The sequence below is a fragment of the Taudactylus pleione genome, unplaced genomic scaffold (assembly GCF_031769625.1).
Source record: "Taudactylus pleione unplaced genomic scaffold, aTauple2 ptg000077l, whole genome shotgun sequence".
Taxonomy (NCBI): Eukaryota; Metazoa; Chordata; class Amphibia; order Anura; family Myobatrachidae; genus Taudactylus; species Taudactylus pleione.
In genome coordinates, this window is record NW_028284479.1 from 884,649 (window position 1) to 908,758 (window position 24,110).

A 24,110-nucleotide genomic window follows, 5' to 3' on the forward strand; every position below is an offset into this window, starting at 1 on the left:
CTTGTAAGTGAAGTCTGACCTGTCTCAAACACTACAGCTTTCCTGACACACAGACATTCAGAGAGCTCTCATGCTCCGAAGTAGATTTCAATGGATAATTTATGCAGCTCATGAAACTGAGGGCCTGATTCAGACCCGCTTGCAAGCGGGTCGATCGCCAGGGCGTGTGCAACTGCGCGTGCGCGAGCCCCGGAGCGAGCGAGAAATCACTCGCTCGCTCCGGGGCTCGCAGCAAAACGGGGCGGCTGTCGAAGTTGATCGACAGCTCGCCCCATTTTGTAGGCGGGGAGGGGGAGTGGCTGGTCAAACAGAGGCGTTCCTGAAGGAACGCTTGCCAATTGAGGGCGGCCCTACTGACATCACGAGTGAGAGATGCTATTAGAGCAGGAAGCTCACTGTTGCTTGTGGGAATGAGACCCTACCACAAGGGTCTCGTCGCAAGCCCGATGACAATACTGTCATTTGGCTCTGAAATCCTAAAACAATTGCAAGTCAGCTAAACATTTACAGATAGGTGTGTGTTCCATTGTAGGTGTCACTACATTCATTTCACGTGCGCTGCGTTTTGAGTACTTTCGACCAAGAAAGAAAAAAATCTTTAGTCGCTACTGTAGTTACAAACAGACATAAAGGGCTTTCTGTAAAACCACAGAAAATTTGGCATACACACAATTGAAAAGTACAGGTGCAAGGAGTGTGCTAAGACTCAAAGTAAACACCAGTTGCTTTTGTGCTTTTTTAATGAAAGAAGTTACCTTTCTGTCTGAGAAATTTATTACCTTTAAATATTTGCAACTCTCAGCCGACAGTACAGAGCGCCACTTTGTATTATTTCCGGACAAAAGGGCTGACTTGTGGTAACAAGCAGATGTCTGAGTGGAGTGCATGGCATAAGGTACACTATCAATCAAGAAAATCAATATTTGCTGTACTGGTATCTTTGTGGCGTACATTCACCTAACTTGTAAATTGGGCTGTGTACTATATGATATGTCAGCCTCTTACTGATTTACTTAATCATTTCTGAAGTACAACCAGCATGGAAGGATGTTAGTTCTTTCTGCCTTGAAACAAACACTTAACTACTGAAAATATTGACTTCACTGAGTACTGAGATAACGCTACAGTATGCCACTCTTAGGGGAGGGTCTGCCAGCTGTAGTGGTCTAGGCTAATAGTAACCAGGACATATTGAGCACAATAATATTGTGCTGTGAAGCAATTACTTACTGCTAATTTGAAAATTGTGTTTCAGAAAACATATCCTCCACGTAACCCTAACAGTACAAAATATGTTTATTTTTCTACAGTTTGTAAGATGTCTTTTTTTTACATTCTTTAGATTGATTTTTGTTGAATAAAATACACATTCTCAGTTTTGTAATATACATTATATACAGGGGACGTTGAAAAGGGGGGAGGGCGAGTACTACTTACCCAGACCAGGGTCAGCTGAAGGGGCCAGGTTAGTAGCACATTGTGCAGAGAGAGAGAGAGCAGCGGCAGTCTCTCTCCCCAGCCCAGCACACGCAGTAGCAGTCTCCTCTCTCTCCCTGCAAATGTTACGGTAAGGGGATTGTACTGATTGCCCCTCCCTCCTTGATCTTCCCCCTGGTCGAGGGGGACAAATACACACCCTTTCCCGGTGTGCGGTGCCGCACATAGTACTTTTTAAAAAACATTTGGGAGGGGGAGTGACCACGCCTCCCTGATTGGCCATGCCCCTGTGCCAGGGCCTGGTTACTGCTCTCAAATACCTTTATTGTATAAATTATGCAATATCTGCTTCAGTTTGAAAACTGCTAAGTCTGTTACCTCTGAACCACTGCGAGCCACAGGGGACCCTGGGAGGGATACTATTGGATCCCTTTTAAGGGAAGTTTCCACGTAAAAAGCCCATAGGCTTCTATCAAGCAGCATTGCCTATCGGGCCTAAGCTTGATGCGTATGGAAAATAAGGTCAAACCCCCAGAAACTGCATTTTCGGGCATTTGACTGCATTATTACCTTTGATGCATCCCGCCCATAGTATGAATAATGAAAGTTGTACATGCATATAGCGGGAATATTTATATATACAGTGTGAGACAAATAGTAGAAAACAATATATGAATTGCGTGTATGTGTGTTGGGCAATGAGCTTACTGATTGCAAGTGAGTGCTGCAAACAACTAAATGTCATATCTGGCTGTGTGAAGGGAAGGAGAGTTACTTACAAGCTGGGTAGATGTGTGTGCAGGTGTTGTAATTTGCAGAGTTGATAGGCACACACACACCAGTGGATGACTCAAGTTATGAACAGCCTTTGTTCTTGACCAGTGATTGTGGTTTATTCAGCAGTAGCAAGGACAGCCGTATTCACTGTTATATACACTGGTCAGGAGCAGAGCTTGAGTGAAGTGGGGAGCTTGAGTGAAGTGGGGCTTCATACAGCTCACCAGCCAGTGAGTGTAGTGGTGCAGGACACTGGAAGATCTTTTGGGATAGTATATCACTGGGTCTCAAACGAGCTAAGTAGGAGATGTCCATCTCCCACCATGTCAGTGGACAGTATTACATACAGTACAGCAGCCATATTGGTACAGGGAATGAAGCCTCCATGGAATCTGCACAGTAGCCCCCTTCCAACAGTCTCAACCCAGATGTTCTCCTTCCTATTTTATTGTTTGCTCCTCATTGATGGCTCCGATTTAGAGACTCAGCATGATAAGTGACCGTTCACTGGCACTGCAGCAATATTGACTAAATAATACTGATTATCTGACAGCTCTCGCAAAGGAAGGGGTGTTCCACACACATAGGGAAAACGGAAGGGACGGCGTAGCATATCAGGGAATTATGTGTAATACATTTATATGAGTGGTTCTCATTCATTTCCACCTGGGTACCCCTGAGAGACAATTTGTGTTATTTATACCCCAATATTTGCAAAGCAAAACAAGTGTGTTTAATATTATTGCCTTTAGATAAAATTTTAGGCACCATTATATCTAAAGCCGCATCCACTAGGCGACTAGGAAAGACACCGTACGATTACGACATCGTAAATTGTACAGTCGTTCCTGATTCCCTGTAGTGCCTACACTGAATGATTAGTCATTCAGTGTAGGCACCCTCCCTCATCCCTGAACATGGCCATACTGTTGTTATCGGCAGATTGACCAGCATGTTCAGGTGATGATTGATGTTGGAAACGATCAGCGGGAGCGTACATCTCTGGTCGTTTCCGTCATTATAGTGCACGATTAATGAGTAATTAAACGATTACGATGTTGTAATTGTTCAATCGCTCATTAATATCGCCTAGTGGATACGTGGGCTATAAACAAGATTTATAAAAGTAAGTCACAGAATGAATTGTACATTTATGTATCTCACATATTACAAGATAAGAAAACTGTAAAATTGACAACACTATACTGTAGTTCTCATATGTTTTCTTAGTATATATAAAAAAAAAGCTCTCTTATGTTCTAACAAAAATACAGGGATAGGTTTTTTTTCTTTTAACTTTAATTATATATTTTTTTGCTTTATTATTCACTCAATTAGAAACATGTAATATGCTGTGGTCATAGTCGCAAGTTCTGACATTGGGGGCGCTGTGCCAGAAATGGTCTGGATTGAACTAAGGGCCTGATTCAGACCCACTCACGAGCGCATAGCGCTCGCAAGCGGGTCGATGGCCAGGCAGTGCGCACACGCAGCGTGCGCTAGCCCCATAGCGAGTGAATTTTCACTAGCTGCGGGGCTCACTACAAGACGTGGCGGCTGTCGATTGTGATTGACAGCTCGCCCCGTTTTGTGGGCGTGCAGGGGGGGTGGCTGGACAAACGGAGGCGTTCCTGAAGGAACGCCTGCCGTTTGTGGGTGGCCCTACTGACATCACCAGTGATGTCAGTAGTGAACTTCCTGCTCTATTTGAGCAGGAAGTTCACTGCTGCTTGCGGTGAATGAGACCTTACCACAAGGGTCTCGTCGCAAGCCCGATGGTTGCGATAATCGCGACCATCGCCAGGCCGCCCTGCTAAAGCTGTGGGTGGTCACCCACAGCTAGACGAGCAGCCTGGAGGCCAGTGAAAAAAAAAACTGTCTCGCCCTGATTCAGAGAGAGCGCTCGCAAATAGCAAGCGCCTCTGAATCTGGGCCTAAATCTCTTTTATGCATGAAACATCACTGAAGATGTCACTGTATTTTCTTGCCTACCATGAGGGTCGTACTGTAGTGTATGGGGTAGAGATGTCTAGGACACTAATTAACCCGCCCCCCTCCCACTCAGCCATTACTGAGCACTTTTTGTATACTCCTGAACGTCACAGCGAGTAGTACCCCAGGTTGAAAACGGCTGATTTATATGAATGGAGGCAAATTTCTATAAAGCTGAAACGTTCAATAGATGAATGACTTATGCTTCTCTATGGGAAGGGTATGTGAACACTGGACATCAGGTGATCTATAACTAATGCAGTCATGCTAAATGACAAAATACAATATTAAAAGGTAATGTATAAATATATAAGAAAAGGTGCAGAATAGTGTATAAAAAAGTTAGCTGATAAATATTTACATACTGATTTTCTCCCTGTGCAAACACAACATAGACTTCTGTTAATATAGACTTCAAGCAAAAAGGTCCAATGACTTTGAAGGTTCACCTTTGTGATTCTGTCATCTTCAAACAAATTATCAAAAACATAATCTGCCTGCTTAGTAGTGCAAACAGTTGTCTCTCTAATGTTCTTACAGCACCTTACATGTATCTAGTTGTCTACAAGTTATATTGTATTGTTAAATATCTATGACTTTGTTGTATTTGAAAGAGTTGTGATCAATTAACAAAAATATATTTCATTTGCTGACTGCAACCTTTTATGTCACAATTAATATTTAAACCACCCATAAATAAAACAGAGGGACATGCTGCTAATAGACACAAATGCACTGTGTAATATAACATGAAACTAGGGTAGAGTTCATTAAAGGGTGAAAACGATGTCTTGCGGGAAACCCTAGTTATGTGCCCTCTGCACTTTTATATAGTAGTGCTATTATAAATCAGTTTGGGTAGGATTAATAATAATAATAAAAAGTTGTTTCTTGAAGTAATGCATTTCTTTGTAATTAGTTTTACATTTATAACATTTAGAAATACGTTATATTTAAATGTGTGTATTTCCTTATTGTAGTTAGAGCATTCCATAGTCAAGCATTATAAACTACTGTACTAGTTAAAATTTTTCCATTACTGGCATACACTTACCATACCTAGTACAGGTTGAGTCTCCCATATCCAAATATTCCGAAATACGGAATATTCCGAAATACGGAATTTTTTTGGCTTGACTGAGATAATTAAACTTTTGATTTTTGGTGGTGCACAATTTAATTTTGGTGGTGCACTTTTGATTTTTGTCTAAGGCACAAATTATTAAAAAATATTGTATACAATTACCTTCAGGCTGTGTGTATAAAGTGTATATGAAACATAACTGAATTTTATGTATGTACACAAACTTTGAGCCACAAAATTATTGAAAATATTGTATAAAATTACCTTGCGGCTGTGTGTATAAGGTGTATATAACACATAAATACATTATGTGTGTATATTGGGGTCCCATTCCAAAGATATCTCATTATGATATGCAAATATTCCAAAATACGGAATATTCTGTTATCCAAAATAACCCTGGTCCCAAGCATTTTGGATATTGGAGACTCAACTTGTACTTCAACATACTGTGTTTTTCCCAGGACAGTCCTGGTTGGCATTTACTATGATATTCAGCTGCAGGTTACTAATGGCACCTACCACAGTCATTTATAATAAAGAAGTATGTTATTTCATTAGACTTTAGAGACAGACACTTCTAGGGGTCAATGGCTGTGTTTTCCACAGTACTGTTATACAAATGCTGTTAAGTGTTTGTAAACCAGTTACTATACTTTACTTTAATCATAAAATGGATTGGGCAAAGCTTAATATATTGCAGCCTCCATAACCACAGGCACCAGATCCAATATACTGAAGAACATACATTACATCACATATTGGCTATTTGTGATGCTCACTATCCTGGTTATAAAGAGACTGAAATCTTAATCTTTAATTTAGTTGCCTTTTTTTTCTCTGACAGCATAAAGAACAAAATGAAAGTCATGCTGTGATGTGCCCAAGATTTATTGCTCATATGGCAACGTCACCAGATGAACAGCACTACTCCAATACACCTAGCAACAGTACTGCTGGTCATCCAGGGCATGGTAGGAACCTGTATGGGAAATCGTTGTCCAGCACAAAGAGTCGATGCAACACTTCAGGTAAACAATGTTCTTTTATTTAAGTTAAGTGGTTGTCTTTTCTCGGATAACACTAATTTTTTAGGCAAATCCTTCTGTATTTCAATCAGTGGGGTCTGGAATTTCAGAGCCATAGCCACACATTTCAGTATCCTGGGTGAGAGAGAGAACTGCCACCCATAGTCTCGGTGGCAGTGACAGTATGTGCTGCCACAAAACTACCAACCCTCTGGGAAAGAGTTTGGGAAGGGTGCTGTCTGTACTGACCACTAAATGACAGTACAGACAGCAGGTTGGAACATATGATTGGTGAACAACACATGTCACCAATCAAGATGAACAACCTTTGCATTTACACCCCTTGTATTGCAACATGGTTTATTCCGGGAGCATATTGCACTTTTTTTTCTCTTACACCTAGGGGTAAATTTACAACGATTCGTGTTGATCCGAGATTGCTATCTCAGGTGAAAATATAACTTTTTTGCAAATCGTGAATTTACGATCAATAAAGTCGGGTGATTTGTTCATCTTTTGGGGTTGAAATCGGGTGAGTTAATGCCGCAAATTCGGCAGTTTTTTCACTAGAAATGAATGCACCATCAGCTAAAATCGGAAGTACTTTTTTCATTAATTTCTGCCTAAATTGGGAATTTACCATTATTCGTTTTGCTATATTCGGACGTTTTTATAGCCAAATCAAGAAGTCAATAGAAGTTTCAAATGCACCATCTTCTGAGCTGCGAGTTGCCATCAAACATACACAAATCAGTGTGATTTGTGTATGTTTACTAATGATTAGTGTGTTTTTAGGGTTAATTTTTAGGAAACAATTGACGTGGGGTCCTCCCCAAAAGCCTAACCAACCCCAGAATGGTCAGCCAGTCCTGGTTCCTAAAATTACAGGGAACAAAACATGTAGGGTTCCACCGTAATTTAAGAACCAGCACCTGGCTGCAGGGCCAGTGCTGGTTTTAAATATAGGGGGGGAAAATGCTGTCGAAGCCGGATGATTTGGCTGAGACCAAATCTTTTAAATGAATAATCTGGCGACGCCAACCACATACCAATACTTTGCGAATGACAGCTGATGGGACGTTTTGGAAATTCCCACAGCCTGCTAGCCTATCAGAGGCCGCTTCACATATAGCAGCCGCTCATTGGCTGGAACCACGTGGGTTCCAGCCAATGAGCGGCCGCTATATGTGAAGCTGCCTTTGATTGGCTGGCGGGACGTGGGAAATCCCACGACATCCCATCAGCTGTCATTCGTGAAGTATCGGTATGTGTGACAACACACATACTGATACTTGTCCGTTTGGGTATTCGTGTTATTGTTTTTCAAAGACCCCCCTGGATGCTACAGAGACCAGCACGAGGATGGAGGTGAGTATAGGATCTTTGTTGCAGGTACGTCCTTATGGATTTCTACATGGGAGATGTAAACAGAAACATCTGGCATCCGGTAAGTTTGTATGAATGGGATAGGTGTATATAATAAACTTGTACTATATACGGTGTGTGTGTACTGTCTTTATTTAACTATTTATTTTACAGTGGGAGTACAGGTGGCGGCCGCCTGCTGGCATTTGTAGTTCCACAGGTGCCAAAGGGCAGGCATGCTGGCACCTGTAGTTCCACTGTAAAATACACTTTATTACCCCCGTATCCACTGCTCCAGGGCTGTGGGGAAGAGCCCTGGGCTTCAGACCAAGCCTGGGGTTTTGGGGAGAGGGGCACCCCTTTTTTGGGGGGTCTCCACCTCCCCTGAGATCCCTGGCATGGCCTGACTGGCTTGGGGTGAGAATGCTTTGTCCATGGAGACCCGGTAATAGGGTCTCCTGGCTGTGGCATTACACCCCAATCGGTTTGGGTCCGGTGCTGGTTTTAAATATAGGGGGACCCCTATGCATTTTTTCCCACCTATATTGGCCCACCTATATGCACATATATACCTGCAGCCAGGTGCTGGTTCCTAAATTACGGGGGAACCCTACTCGTTTTGTTCCCCGTTATTTTCAGAACCAGGACTGGCTGACCAGGCCGGGGCTGGTTAGGCTTTTGGGGGTGGACTCCACGTCAATTTTTTCCTAAAAATTAACCCTAAAAAATAACAAAAAACAAGCAGTCTGCACATATTTACCTGATTTGTGCAGGCTGCTTGTTCAGGAGAGAAAGTCAGGCAGGGAACTCGGGGCTTCAACACGGACAGGATTGATCAAATACACCATCAAGCAAAAACGATCCTGTCAAAACTGGGAGCTTGGTAAATTCCCTATTTTTAAAGTGAAAAAACGGTAGTTTTTGATGAATGCTATCCGAATTGAAAAACGGGACAAATCGGGACCAACACGAATCTTAGTAAATTTACCCTCTAAAGCTAGCTAAACACTAGAATGATTTTCCTATCGATCTGATAAATGGCTCAATTTTTTTCTGTCAGTGAAAGCTACCGTTAACGCTTGTATACACTATACACTTTTAAAAATACAGCAATTTCAAGCACATAGATCGATAAGAAGAAATTGTGCTTACCCACACACCGCACAATTTTGCCACCTTTTGTCAACAATCATTACTTAAAACTTAAAGAAAATGCAGGACGACAAAAGAAGGCATGAGTATTTCAGACAAATGGAAATTCACATACATACAATTGTCCGGTTTAATGCATTGAGGATTTAACCACTTAACTGACTATTTTTTTCCCCCAAAACCAGTTAGAAGTTGTCAGTATATTTTTATTTAATAAAGTTTAGAAAGTATTTTTAAAAATATATTTAAATATTTTATTGAAAAAATATGCCTAGGGGGTGTCTTGCACCCTCTCTTGTCCATAGGTGCCAATTGTAAATTTACTTCTCTCCTCCCATTGGCAGTAGATCCCCCAGTTGTCAGTAACAGTACCCCCAACGGGCCCCACATTCCCTTAGTAGTAAAAGAGGCACCCCCATGTAAAAAGTCTGTTTTTTAAACACAAACCCTCCTCCTCCTCCTCCCCAATAACCAGTGTTATTTGTATTTAATTATTTTACCCACCCCTTCCTCCTCCAGCATCAAAATACTTTAATTTACCCATCCCACAACCCCACTGATAGTAGATTCCCCACCCCCATTTTGTATTACCCCACCCTCTGCACACATGCAGAGCACAGGTGTATTACCCCTCCCCCTCCACACATAACAGAATTTCCTTTCTAAAAGGCAGGGGACAAAGTGGGGGGCATGGTCGTATGGGATGCGACCCTGTTAGCTGAAGCATAGCTGGCTGCGGTCACATCCCATGCGACCACACCAGTTAAGCTGTTAAATAGCTTACTGTTCAATAGACAGGCAGCCAGTGTGGACCACACTAAATTTGCATATGTCTACCCACAAGGAAGATGAGCTAAACAAAAAAAAATCATAGGAAATATAATTATCTTACACACTAAATGATATCTGGACACTTTGGCCTACATCTTTCAGAAATTCAGAATGATCGGACAATCGAAACTAAGCATTTGGGATGTTTTATTGGTGTTTTGGCAAAACCATCATGCCTACACACCACAGAAAAATCGGCTTGCTATCCTGATAATTGGCTGATTGGCCCAATAAATGTATAATGTGTATCTAGCTTAACTCTTAATATGACCAAATATGGATACTGACATGAATTAGACTTTCCCACCCAGTTGCCAATGCCAGAGGTGTCTCACCCTCCACTGAAGGTGGGCAACTTATTACTGATAGAACATATGTAGCAATGATCAGTACCAACAACAACTTCACTGTGCTAAACGGTCTATTCTTGATTCATTACACGATCATCACTTTAATTTGAAAATAGGAACATACAGTACCAAAACAAAAGGGCATTTAGTAAATCTCACTTAATTATACTGTGTGGCACAGTAAGCACATTTGTCCAGGAAAGATACTGGGGTTTACAGTGTTATATCAAGACAAACACATTGTGTGTGAAACAATTTTTCTCCACAAAGGCTGCACAATCTCACAGTGTTTGTTAATGTAAAGGCATTCCCCGGCACCACTCATTCATACACATATTGATAGAGCCTGGCAGAGGCCGCAACATTTTACTGGAGTAGGGTCAAAAACTAATTATTCACCATATGGTGGCCGCCTCCACAACAATTGTGCAGAAGAAGAAAAAGGAAGTCCCCTGGCTGATTTCTTTGGGCAGTTTGCTCAGTGATGACTCTCTTGACACATGCCATTCATGCGCTCCCTGAATAACAGATGGGCTAAGACTGGGAACTGAGGGAAAAGCATGGCAGTACCCTGATACCAGCTTGGGCCTTTTATCCCACAGAATGACTTTAAGTCACATGGTCCAAGAATATAACAAGTGGTGAATTGTACTCTCAGGATTTCCTTGCTTTTCAAACAGGCTAGACGTAATTTTGACTGCCTTTTCGTATTTTGTTTATTAAAAGGATTAGGGCTTTGGATAAAAGAGATTACTTGATTGTGGTGCAGGCAGTTTTCTGCCAATGACCCTCTTCTCATTGTAAGTAGGGAGAAGTTAGCTGGCAATTGGTGATGGATAACAATATAGCTGGCCTTCAAATTAAAACCCAAACTCATTTTCTTTCCTTTTCACTTGTAAATTTTCCTCACACGCATCAAAGAAAAAAAGCACTAGGATTTCATATATTCAAACATTAAAAGCTTCAAGTCTGTAGCCTTTACTTTTTTTTTTAACCAAGCACAGGAGTAAAAATATATCCATGAACAGGGATTAAAAATATTTATTTTCGCCCGAATCTCTATATTGCCGCTATGTAAATTTTTTTTTTTTTAAATGTAACAGATAAATACAAATGTTTTACGTTGGGAATGTTTGAATTTTAGAAAAAGTAAAAATAAAAGATTAATGGGGTTAATTAATTTACACCTTGCATATCTATGTGTAAGTGTGAGTTATTAATTAATTAAGAGCATGTACTGTACATCGTTTGCAATTAATTGGACTACGGTACAAAATGTCTATCAGCTATGGTAAGAAAGTGAAAGTGTAGTACTCAACTATTGACGAGGCACCAACTTTCTGATTGTTTCTTTGTCACCTTGCAACCATGATCAGCACAGATGTTTCCAGGAGTCCAGGTATGCAGGAAAATCTCTGATGAGGGTTATCATAATTAGTGGCGATGTATGTAGGTGCATATCACGGCACACATTAACCTCTAATTAAATATCCCACTTATGCTGGGTATACACTAGAGATGTGCGCCGACCCCCGTGTTTTGGTTTTGGATCTGGATTGGTTTTGCCAAAACCTCATCTCTGTGTTTTGGTTTTGGATCTGGATTTTTTTCTTAAAAAATAAAAAAAAAACGCTAAAATCACATAAAATGGGCCTTTTTTTGTTCCTACAGTATTATTAACCTCAAAAACATTTATTTCCACTTGTTTCCAGTCAATTTTGACCACCTCACCGCTCACAATATTGATTTTTTCATCTAGTTAATGGGCCAAAAGGTTGCATCCATTTTGCTGGCTCAAAACTGATTGATATAATTATTAATAGAGTTGAGGACTATGCAAAGATGATGGTTTGGATACCCTTGAGAATTGAATAGTTGATAGTTGGTGCAGCCAATGACTGTAAACTTGATAATTCATTAATTAAAAAGAAATTCATTGGTGCAGCCCCTGGCTGTAAAATTGATAATAAATTAATTAAAAACAATTCATTGGTGCAGCCCGGGCTGAATAATTAATAATAAAAAGAAATTCATTGGTGCAGCCCCTGGCTGTAAAATTGATAATAAATTAATTAAAAAACAATTATTTGGGTGCAGCCCCTGGCTGAATAATTAATAAAAATAAATTCATTGGTGCAGCCCCTGGCTGTGAAATTGATAATAAATTAATTTAAAAACAAATCACTGGTTCCTAAACCAACCATAACATTAATTTAAAATGTCAAGCAGCAATGCCCCAACCAGCACATAATGGAAAGGAAAAAGGTGCAAGATGGAATAGTCCTTGGGCCCTCCCACCCACCCACCCACCCTTATGTTGTATATGAAACAGGACATTCACAGTTTAACAAACCAATCATTTCAGCGACAAGGACTGCCAATTGTGGCTGATATGATTGGTTTGTTTGGAACCCCATAAAACAAGCTGCCAATGTTTATTGGACATGGAAATGAAATTGATCCCATACACAAACTGGCTTTACATTACAAGTTGTCGTCGTCCTCGTCATCCCCATCAGTGTGTACATCCTCTTCTTCAGACAATATTAATTCGTCCCCGCTGGAATCCACCTCTGTCATTTTTTATGTAATTGTTGGTAGAGGTCTTCCGCGTGGAATTTGTAATTCATTTTAATGAACATCATCTTTTCCACATTTGAGGAAGTAACCTCCTACGCCAATCACTGACAAGGTTGCCAGCTGCACTGAAAACTCTTTCAGAGTACACACTGGAGGGTAGGCAACTTAAGTAATGCAAAGCCAGTTTGTGTATGGGACTCCAAATTGCCTCTTTTTCCTGCCAGTAGTGAAAGGGACTGTCTGACATGCCTATTAGACAGTCTGATATAGTCCTCCACCATTCTGTGAATGGAGACAGTATCACACATAGTCACGGTAGGAGACATGTCACTAGTAGGCAGTTCTCTCAGGCCCGACCAGATGTCATTTTTTGGTGAACGATCTGCATGACCAGCAGGCATTTTGTAAGGAAAATTTTGTTTTTTCCTGGCAGCTGCAGAAACTGAAGGAGGAGATGATGACGTTTCACGTGTGGCTGCAGCTGACAATTTTTTTACCAACAGCTCTTTGCACAGTTTTAGATTTAGATCTGTTGTAAAAAAATTCACAAGGTAGGACAGCATGGCAGTACCCTGATACCAGGAACCAGAATGGTCGCCAAAATATATTTTTCAGATTTCAATAGATTGACGACTCTTGGATCCTGGTGAAGTAAATCAAGGGCTTGATCCACCAGTCCGACATACTTTGCGCAATCACTCCGCTTTAATTCCTCCTTCAGTTTCTCCTGCTGTTTTTGCAAAAGTCTGATGAGGGGAATGACCTGACTCAAGCTGGCAGTGTCTGAACTAACTTCACGTGTGGCAAGTTCAAAGGGTTTGAGAACCTTGCACAACATGGAAATTATTCTCCACTGTGCTTGTCTAAGGTGCATTCCCCCTCCACGGTCTATGTCATAGGCCGGTGTATAGCCCTGGATGGCCTTTTGCTGTTCCTCCATCCGCTGAAGCATATAGGGGTAGAATTCCACCGAGTTTCTACCTCTTGCTTCAGCTGATGACAGGGTAAATTTAACAGTACCTGCTGGTCATGCAATCTTTGACAAGCATTTGCCAAATGTCTAAAATGTCCGGATATTATGTGGGCCACCGAGAGCATCTCCTGCACGACCCTGTCATTTTAAAAAAAATGTTGCACTTCCAAATTAATTGTGTGCTCTCACAATATAGGTGGCATTGTCCGAAATCACAAATCCCGAGGAGAGGCCAAGTGGAGTAAGCCATTTAGCAATGATTTCCCTGAGTTTTTCTAAGAGGTTCTCAGCAGTATGCCTCTTAGTGAAACCAGTTATACAAAGAGTAGCCTGCCTCTGTATCAGCTGTCTTTTGGTAGATGTTGCTGCTGCTGTTGCTGTTGTAGGCAATACACCTACCCAGTGGGCTGTCAGTCATGTAATCCTTAGTTTGCCCTGTCCCACTTATATCAGTGGTCAAGTGGACAGTGGGTACAACGGCATTTCTGAGGACATTAATAAGGTTTTTTTAATGTCCTTGTACAGACTTGGAATTGCTGTTCTAGTGAAGTGGAATCTAGAAGGGATCTGGTAGCAAGGACACAGGACCTCAATTAACTGTTGAAAACCCACTGCAGTAATGGCGGATACTGGATGCACATCTAATACTAGCATAGCTGTTATGTAATCCGCTGTGCAAATGGGTGATTGCTGTCATACTTGTTTGCCCTTGCAAGTAATTGTTTGACAGTTAATTGTTTTTTGGAGGATACGCTACAAGTAGTCTTCCTCCTGGTCCCCTTCTGGGATGAAGATCCACTCACAGCAACAGCAGCAGCAACAGGCGTAGTCATCAAGGATCCTTCTGAGGAATCATGGATAGGAGAGAAGTCAATCATGCTTCGAATAACAAGATTGGATGCAGCAGGACTACTCCCGATGATGAATGAGGATGTTGAAGATGCGGATGTTGGTGTTGGAGATCAAAGGCGCTTGGATCCCACAGAGAAGGAGCAGGTAGGTGACACTGGACTTGTTACGTTTTGAGTTTTGGAACTTGGCGACATACACTTTGATATTTGATGAATGCGCTCCAAGTGACGTAACAAGGAGGAGGTTCCTAGGTGGTTTAGGACCCTCCATCTATTCACTTTTGCTTGGCAACAGTTACATATAGCTTGACAACTGTTGTCCAGATTGGGGTGGAAATAATTCCACACATGAGAAGTGGATTTTCTTGTCTTTTGCCCGTCATGACAACAATGGGCTTTGGCTTTTTCAATCCATGGGCAACAGTTGTTGCCTTACTTACACAAAGGACATCCTCGGCATCAACATCCTTATCACCAACATCTTCATCATCAACATCCTCATCATCCTTAGAGCCTTCAACTACCAAAATATCCTCCTCCTCCATGTGCAATTCCACAGAAGCATCCTCACTGACTACGTCTACAAGATGTTGACTGCCCTTCCCCACATTTACAGAGGGCACACAAATGTTGTAACTTGGAGGATCCATCAGTACACTAGTATTTAGGTCTGGTTCACACATGGCAACCGCGGATACACTTGCACTCTCCTCGGGGATTTGTGATTTTGGTTTCTCAGGGCACACAGTTGTTTTATCCGGAGCTGTCTTACTCATCTTAACAACTTTCAATTTTTTAATGGTACCACCACCACTACTACTACAAGCAAAAGGGCTATCAGTATCAGAACCAGCAGTCTTCAAAAGAAAGACCAAGGCCTTATCCTTTCCTTGCCACTTCATGTAGTGAATGGCATTGTGAGGACATGAGATGTGTGTTACAAATGTACTGGCAGCATCTCAGTCCTTGCAGAGATCAATTTACTTTTTAGTCCTTTTGTGTTCAACTTCCCGTCTCCTAGTGTATGTGTGATCATTCTCAGGACACATATTTCCATTAGCATGTCTATTATGTACTGTAATAATGTAAGTTATTGAAATGTTTAATACTGGATAAGCCTTGATGTTAGCCTGGTCCATATGTCTGTGTTAGAGCAAGGTGACACCTCCCAAAACAAAAGACCCTCTAAGTTAATTCCCACCTCCCCAGGGGACGCTCAGGATTTACTCCTCCTTCCATTTGCCTGTTTTGTGCTTCACGTGAACCTGGTAGACTGAACGGAACCATCCCAGCAGGTGTTCGTCAGGGAAGTAATACCAAGAGGAGGTAGGAGAAAGTGACAGCATAAGGGACTCGCACCAATCAGGAAACGGTGCAACCCCCCCTGGGAGGTCACAATATCGTGGGAAATTGGAAGATTTTAAAACAGGTCACTGAAGGCAACTCCACATGTTAGTCGCTGACTTTGGCTAAGAGGCCTCGCTCTGCCATGGTACTAGTGGAACGCATCACCAGTTCTGTGGATTTATACTTTGGAAATTCTGCAAGGACCTATACGCTATTCATTGCTGTGTGTTCTGTGATTAGCTTCTACTGTATGGGATCCTGGAATCAATTGTTTGGACCCAGGGACTATCACTGCTGTGTGATCTCTGATAGTTTCTACGTGTGGGGTCCTGGAAGCGATTGAGTGGACATACGCTATTCACTGCTGTGTGATCAGTGATAGTTTCTACTGTGGGGACTGAGGGTCTCTAGCTATTTTGTGGAATTGTTCTGGGACATTATACTCTACTGGGACTGTCTCTGTCTGGACTGCTACCTGTTTATTGCCCGTTCACTGGATTTACTGCTTGTCCTGACATATTATCTATTTCTGTGTGCTGTGGAAAGATAAACCATTACGTTGGTTTCATCTGCTCGGTGTCTGGGTGATTGAGAGAACCCCGTATCCTCACATTTGGCGGCAGCGACAGTGGGATCATTCAGACATCAATCAAGGAGCAGTGAAAGCGTGAAGTCACTCACAATAGAGAGGAGAGGATCAGGCCAACTGAGTGGTCGTCAGTCCTGTAAAAGGTAAAATGGTGCTAAGGAAAGAAAGTCAGTGCCTCAAGTCTCCCAGGGCAGTGAAGCTCGGTATGTCAGCAGGCTAGGAAGCCGGATATATTATTTATTATAAGGATGCAGTACATATGGGCATACTGGAATGATGCTCGGAGGATGATTAGCGGGTGGAGAGTATCCAGCTTAACAGACAAATTGTGTTATCTGGGAGATGCTTTCATGCACTGCAGAAGTGAAGCAGTCACATGGAAGATGCTGGATGAACCAGAGTTTGAAGAATTCGCAGAGGAAGTGAAGGCTACAATGGCCCAAATGATACAAGGAAGCCACTGTACAAAGACAGAAGGGCAGGTGCAGGATAAGTGGTCCTCCTGGACAGACCCAGAGGAAAGATCCGAAATAGAACTACTGCAACCCGGCCAGACAACCGAGGGGGTTGCCCCAAAATTAACTGTTACCAGTGGAGCGGGGTCATTGTCAGGGGGGCCCCTAAGCCCTCTGGACGAAATGAGCAAAGAGGAGTTGGTAGCAGAATGCCAGCAGCGGGGCATCCCTGGCCAATTCGGCACGCGCAGGGAAATCCTTCAGTGTATACTCCTGGACGAGGGGGACCCCACCAAAGCGTTCACTGATTATCGGACATTTATCCTCCATCTCGGCCCACGGATGAGTGTGGGGGAACAGCTGGAGTGTCTGGAGTCGTGCTTTGTTGTGGCAGAAGAAGAGGCCTCAGATCGTGGTCTCCTGGATACCCCAGGCTGGCGGGACCAGTGTTGCAGGGTGAATGCAGAAAGGCACCGCCTGCAACAGCTTCTCCCACTCCCAAAGGACACAGCTGCCCAGTGTACTATACTGGGAGAGGCTAGCGCCCAAGTGAAGGAAGCAGTGCCCATAATACAGGCACCCCAGGAGGAGTCGCACTACACCTTCCCTTTTGCTGAGGTGGAAGATGGAGACCTATTAACCAGCTGCCAGGGGATCTATGAGGACGGTGTCTGAGAGGAGATCACCAAGGTTGGGGGAGTATCATCTCACTTCCCAACCACAAGCATACCAGTCGCAGATGGCATCGTGGTCCAGGCGGTTCAGCATACTCAGCTGGGAGAGGTCCATCATGATGAACTGGCAATGGCAGACTCTTTTATTTCATCGGGGGAGGCTGAGGAGAAAATGCCCTGTGTATGTCCTGCTATCCTAACTCCCCCTGAAGGATATGAAGGATTGTACCCGATCCCCTATTTGGAAACTGAGGAATTGCAGGCAAAATGTTGGTACGTACCCTGTGATTTAAATGGAACATGGGTAGCAAAGACTGTTAACCTAACATCAGATCATAAATCAGAAGAGGATTTGTTATCACCCTGTAATAACTCGGACAGTGGTGTGGACTGTAACTATGTGCCACGGGATTTGCCTGCCCTTAGTAAGATTCCAGCAAATACAGACCAGGTGGATGTCTGGAGACAGCGCTTGCAACCCCTTCTCCCACCCCAGGGAGAAGGCACTGCACCACCCGGCCCCCTGCATCTCACAGAACACGAGGCATTTGTGGAGATAATTTTGGAGTGTTCAGCGGTTAAAACCTGGTGTGGTACCCAACCAGTTATCCAGCCGACCGGGCTAGAAGAGGGAGTTACCAAGGAGGAGGACAGTCCAGAAGAAGTTCCAGGTGAGACTCTGGCTTTTGAGGGGGGAGGGCTGGGACAGGACCAGCCTGTCCTGGTGGCTCCCCTGCAGCCACTAACTGCATTGTTCCATATACAAGGTTCATCCTGGGGCCCGAGCCGTGAGGAGCCCACATGTTGCACTGAAAGTTGTGAGCCCCCCAGTTGGTGTTTGGGGGAGGAAGGAATGGACACTGCCACAGAAGTGCCATGTAAAGAGACCCAATATTTGCCTGCCCCTGGGCAACCGTTACTTGTACAAGGTGGTGAGGGGGAAGGTACCCACTGCCCCTGTGTTCCAGAAGTGAGGGTGTTAGGATGCCCGATTAGTATGATTTGGGGAAAGGGGTGTGATAATGTGAAGGGGGAACACCAAACGTCTGACTTGGGGGAATTGCTAAATCCTCTGGTGGAAAAAGGGGACATGTTATATTGTAATTTTGTACTTGCGGATTGTCTAGCTAGACTGCTTCTCACAGCCTGCGTCTTATGTTACATTACTCTGTGGGACACTGGTGGCACACTCACCCACAAGATGCTTTACGCTGCACCCCACCTCGCCCAGTCAGTAGTGGTTCTGGATCCCCCCAGGGAACAAGGCCTAAAAAGTGGGAGAGGAATGTGAGGACATGAGATGTGTGTTACAAATGTACTGGCAGCATCTCAGTCCTTGCAGAGATCAATTTACTTTTTAGTCCTTTTGTGTTCAACTTCCCGTCTCCTAGTGTATGTGTGATCATTCTCAGGACACATATTTCCATTAGCATGTCTATTATGTACTGTAATAATGTAAGTTATTGAAATGTTTAATACTGGATAAGCCTTGATGTTAGCCTGGTCCATATGTCTGTGTTAGAGCAAGGTGACACCTGCCAAAACAAAAGACCCTCTAAGTTAATTCCCACCTCCCCAGGGGACGCTCAGGATTTACTCCTCCTTCCATTTGCCTGTTTTGTGCTTCACGTGAACCTGGTAGACTGAACGGAACCATCCCAGCAGGTGTTCATCAGGGAAGTAATACCCAGAGGAGGTAGGAGAAAGTGACAGCATAAGGGACTCGCACCAATCAGGAAACGGTGCAAATACCCCTGGGAGGTCACAATATCATGGGAAATTGGAAGATTTTAAAACAGGTCACTGAAGGCAACTCCACATGTTAGTCGCTGACTTTGGCTAAGAGGCCTCGCTCTGCCATGGTACTAGTGGAACGCATCACCAGTTCTGTGGATTTATACTTTGGAAATTCTGCAAGGACCTATACGCTATTCATTGCTGTGTGTTCTGTGATTAGCTTCTACTGTATGGGATCCTGGAATCAATTGTTTGGACCCAGGGACTATCACTGCTGTGTGATCTCTGATAGTTTCTACGTGTGGGGTCCTGGAAGCGATTGAGTGGACATACGCTATTCACTGCTGTGTGATCAGTGATAGTTTCTACTGTGGGGACTGAGGGTCTCTAGCTATTTTGTGGAATTGTTCTGGGACATTATACTCTACTGGGACTGCCTCTGTCTGGACTGCTACCTGTTTATTGCCCGTTCACTGGATTTACTGCTTGTCCTGACATATTATCTATTTCTGTGTGCTGTGGAAAAATAAACCATCACGTTGGTTTCATCTGCTCGGTGTCTGGGTGATTGAGAGAACCCCGTATCCTCACAGGCATATTGACAATTTTTTGTTTATCTAAAGGCACGTTTCCTTTCAATTTTTTTTCTTAACTTCAGTAAAAGTAGTTTTACCATATCGATGGCATGACTTAAGCCCTGGGGCATGGGCCTTCATAGAGGACCAGGAAGTTGATAGCCTTGTACTGCTGGCGGCAGCTACAACATGTGGTTCTTGGCCTTGCTCTCCTGTCATGTGACAGCCCTCCATATTTTCTTCGGTCTTGAAGCAGTGTCACAAACACCAATAGTGTAGCCAAGGTGCGGTTACAAATTTCACATACGTGCAGTCGTGCGCACACAGAAAAAAAATTGACAAAAAAATACACTGTTTTATTTTTTTTGCCGGTCCACAACTTGGGCCCAGAGCACATATTGATGGTGACTGGAGTCTGGCAGCACTAGGTTGCGTTGCCGACTTGCTGTATCTTGTGAGGCGAAGCCTAACACGCGCACACACCCACAGACAAATATTAGACAAAAAAATACACTTTTTTTTTTTTCAGGTCCAGAACTTGGGCCCAGAGCACAGATTGATGACGACTTGGGTCGGGCAGCACTAGGCTGTGTTGCCGACTTGTATCTTGTACGGCTAAGCCTAACACGCACACATAGAAAAAAAATAAAAAGACAATATATATATATAGCAGACAGCACAGCTCCAGCCCAGATGGATCAGCACCAGCCCAGATGGACGCAGCAGACAGCACAGCACCAGGCCAGATGGATCATCAACAACCCAGATGGATGCAGCAGACAGCACAGCACCAGGCCAAATGGATCAGCACCAGCCCAGATGGATGCAGCAGACAGCACAGCACCAGCCCAGAAGGATCAGCAACAGCACCAGTCCAGATGGACACAGCAGACAGCACAGCGCCAGCCCAGATGGAGCAGCACCAGTCCAGATGGATGCAGCAGACAGCACAGCACCAGCCCAGATGGACACAGCAGACAGTACAGCGCCAGTCCAGATGGAGCAGCACCAGCCCAGATGGACGCAGCAGACAGCATAGCACCAGCCCAGATGGACGCAGCAGACAGCACAGCACCAGCCCAGATGGACGCAGCTGACAGCACAGCACCAGCCCAGATGGACGCAGCAGACAGCACAGCACCAGTTCAGATGGAGCAGCACCAGCCCAGATGGACGCAGCAGACAGCACAGCACCAGCCCAGATGGAGCAGCACCAGCCCAGATGAACGCAGCAGACAGCACAGCACCAGCCCAGATGGATCAGCAACAGCACCAGCCCAGATGGACGCAGCAGACAGCACAGCACCACCCCAGATGGAGCAGCACCAGCCCAGATGGACGCAGCAGACAGCACAGCACCAGCCCAGATGGATCAGCAACAGCACCAGCCCAGATGGACGCAGCAGACAGCACAGCACCAGCCCAGATGGATGCAGCAGACAGCACAGCAGTGACAGCACCAGATGGATCAGCAGTGCACCAGCCCAGGACACTACCCACCCTCTCTGTTCAGTCTCCACAGCCGGAGTGAAATGGCGACGGAATGTGGTCCCTTATATATAGAGACGAAAGCTCGTGAGCCGCGAGATTTCGTCTCTATGGGTTTGCCTCGGTTTGAGATCTGGGGCCAGGGGAGGAACCGAACGCACATTCGGTTGTCGCCCCGGATCTCAAAATTCGGGTGGGTTCGGATCTCTGAGATCCGAACCCGCTCATCTCTAGTATACACTGACAGATATATTACTTGTTTCATTGAATGGGCAATATATCTATAGTGCATCAGTTGGTGTGTACAGACGATATGTTTGTGAATGATGTCGTTCACAGGTAAATCGCATCAGCCCTGCAGCAATCCTGATGCTGATATATCTTGCAGATATATCAGCATGTCTGGCTGTGTGTCCGGGCGACCCAATGACTGCCCGTGCACTTGCTCCAGGGAAGGCTTGTGACTGACATCTCAAATGCCCGTCCAGTTGTGCAGACACATTGGATGAACAATTGGTAAGTAGGTATGCACTTGTCAATATTTAGGCGATCAGGCTGGTGTGTATCCAGCTTAAGAGTCGACATTTGTCGTATTTTATCCTACTATACTTCACTTTTATTATTAATTTGTAGTTATTTAACTATTACAATAGAGTCTATTTTAAGCTGACATGTAAGGTAAAAAAATAATAAAGATTTATTCCTGTGAGTGATGGTAAATAGACCACAGATTCTCCAATAGAAACATCAATAGAAATATATGAAACTATTGAATGCTGCTCACAGTCACAGGTCCTCTGTTATGTTGCTGGTATGTATTTATTTTATGCATTGCTGCACTACAAGGCTAATGAACAGCTATCACAGGCATCCAATAAAAGAAGTAAATACCAGCAGGTAATATGCAATCTAAAAAGGTAACTAAACGTGGCTTACAGAACATAAGATATTTGATATAGGTTTGTGGTGGTGGGAAGCAAATATTTTGCTTACATACATCTCATCCTGCCAGCACATTTAAGGACACTGTAGTAAGTTTGGGATCTATTAACACAATCGAAAGGCAAATTGCATCCATCCACAGCACAAGTTTCTCTTGCACCCAGTAGGGGTGCACAGGTAAATTGCAATGTAGGGCATACCATTACTGTCTGGTGTGTGCAACTGGGCATTGCAGCAATGCTTGGTGGCACATTGCCAGCAATGAAATTCCCTCCCTTGTCTGAATTCTGAGTGGAGGACAATAGGTTGTACTCAATGTAAAATATATCAGGCAATTGCAAAGTATGGGAACTTTCCATATATATTTGTAATATATGGGTCAGGAAGGCAGATTTAACAGAAGGAAGGTTATTATTATTATTATCCTTTTTAGACGCCGCAAAGTTTCCACCGTGCTGTACAGGGTATATACATAGTAACAGTAATATGTGACCTGTCAATGGTACAGTAACTGTAATTTGACATATTGTACTGTATCTATTGAACAACATGGAGCATTAAATCAACAAACTAGGTAGTACTTGGACTAGAGGTGAACTCACTTGGGGAACTCACTATACTTTGACAGGCAAATGGAGGTGAATCAATGGGAGGGGAAGTCAGTTCAGCAGTCAATGAGCCTGTGCCCAATGATGGGCTAGCACACGGAGTCAGGGTCACTGAAAGGGACTAGGAGACAAGGGATAAGGGGCACTAAAAGCAAGGATAGTGCTGGGGAGCTATATGAGAAAGGAAGCAATGTCCATGAGAGCTTAAATAAAGAGAAGAGGACAGCTGGAGGGTAAACTGGGGAGAAGGATAGAGGGAGGAGAGAAGAGTAGAGATTTAGGCCAACAGATGGCAGGCTTTAATGAAAGGTGCATTTTGAATGAATATTTGAAGCTTTCAAGTCTTGTGCAAAGTCTGACTTTGGGAAAGATTTCTGGACTGCACAACCTGACTATATATATGATGGGAGGTGCTACCTGATGAGACTAATTGCAGGCACAGAAACAGACAAATCTCAGGTGCACAACTCCAAATTATTACTAATATATATAAATGCAATACAATTTTGCAATCAATAGAGGTTTGTAAGAAAGTGAGTTCCAGAGGAAGAGGAAAGAATGGAGAGAAATCTTAGAAGTAATCATGAGAGGAGGAAACCATTGTGGAATTGTGGTGACAACTGGAGGCAAAGCTGAGGGAGTGGGGACAGAAAAGAGTTGTATATTTAGAGTGATTGAACGCTTTGTAAGTTAGAGTAAGGAGTTTAAGCTAGCTTCTGAGGGAGATGGAAAAGCAGGTTACTGGGAGAGCATAGAGACGGAGGTTACATTAGTTGAGGTGGTAGATGTTGAGTGCTTGGATAAGGGTTTTGGTGGCATCAGGGGTAAGAAAGGGCTTAATCTTAAACATGTTTCTGAGATGGAAACAGCAAGAATAAGACATAGATTGAATATGTGGGGTGAAGAAGGGGAGGAGTCTGTCACCCAAGCAGCAGATTTTAGAAATGGCCAGGAGGAAGATTGTCAGGGTTCAGCCTAGGATCGGCCTCTCTCACCTCCTTGCCGGCTTCCCCTGACTTCCTTGCGGTCAGACGTCTGGTGCAGTGATGGATGTGGGGCTGAGTATTCTGCCTTAGGTGCTTTTTGCGAGCTTCCATGGTCACTGTGTGTGCTGGGGATCGGAGTTCCCATCATGGGCGCCGCCATGACAGTTCCTCTCATGTGACAGTACTCCTAACCTATGGTAGCATGATTTCAGTCAGCTGATGCTGTGCTCCAGTAATCTGCTACCCCTGGGTATAAATCCGCCTCCAGAACTCCATGAAGTTGCTGTTC

The 24,110-nt window shown here is 43.7% G+C and overlaps 1 protein-coding gene across 1 annotated transcript in view; it reads left to right on the forward strand.

The window, feature by feature from the left end:
• The window catches only part of LOC148532411 (uncharacterized), a gene marked incomplete at its 3' end in the record, with an annotated part of 116,017 nt that overhangs the window by 22,800 nt on the left and 69,107 nt on the right, over nt 1-24,110 (forward strand). Inside the window, exon 2 of the mRNA XM_088467825.1 lies at nt 6,138-6,321. Within this exon, the coding sequence (XP_088323951.1) occupies nt 6,138-6,321 (184 nt within the window). The remainder of the gene's footprint in view (nt 1-6,137; nt 6,322-24,110) is intronic.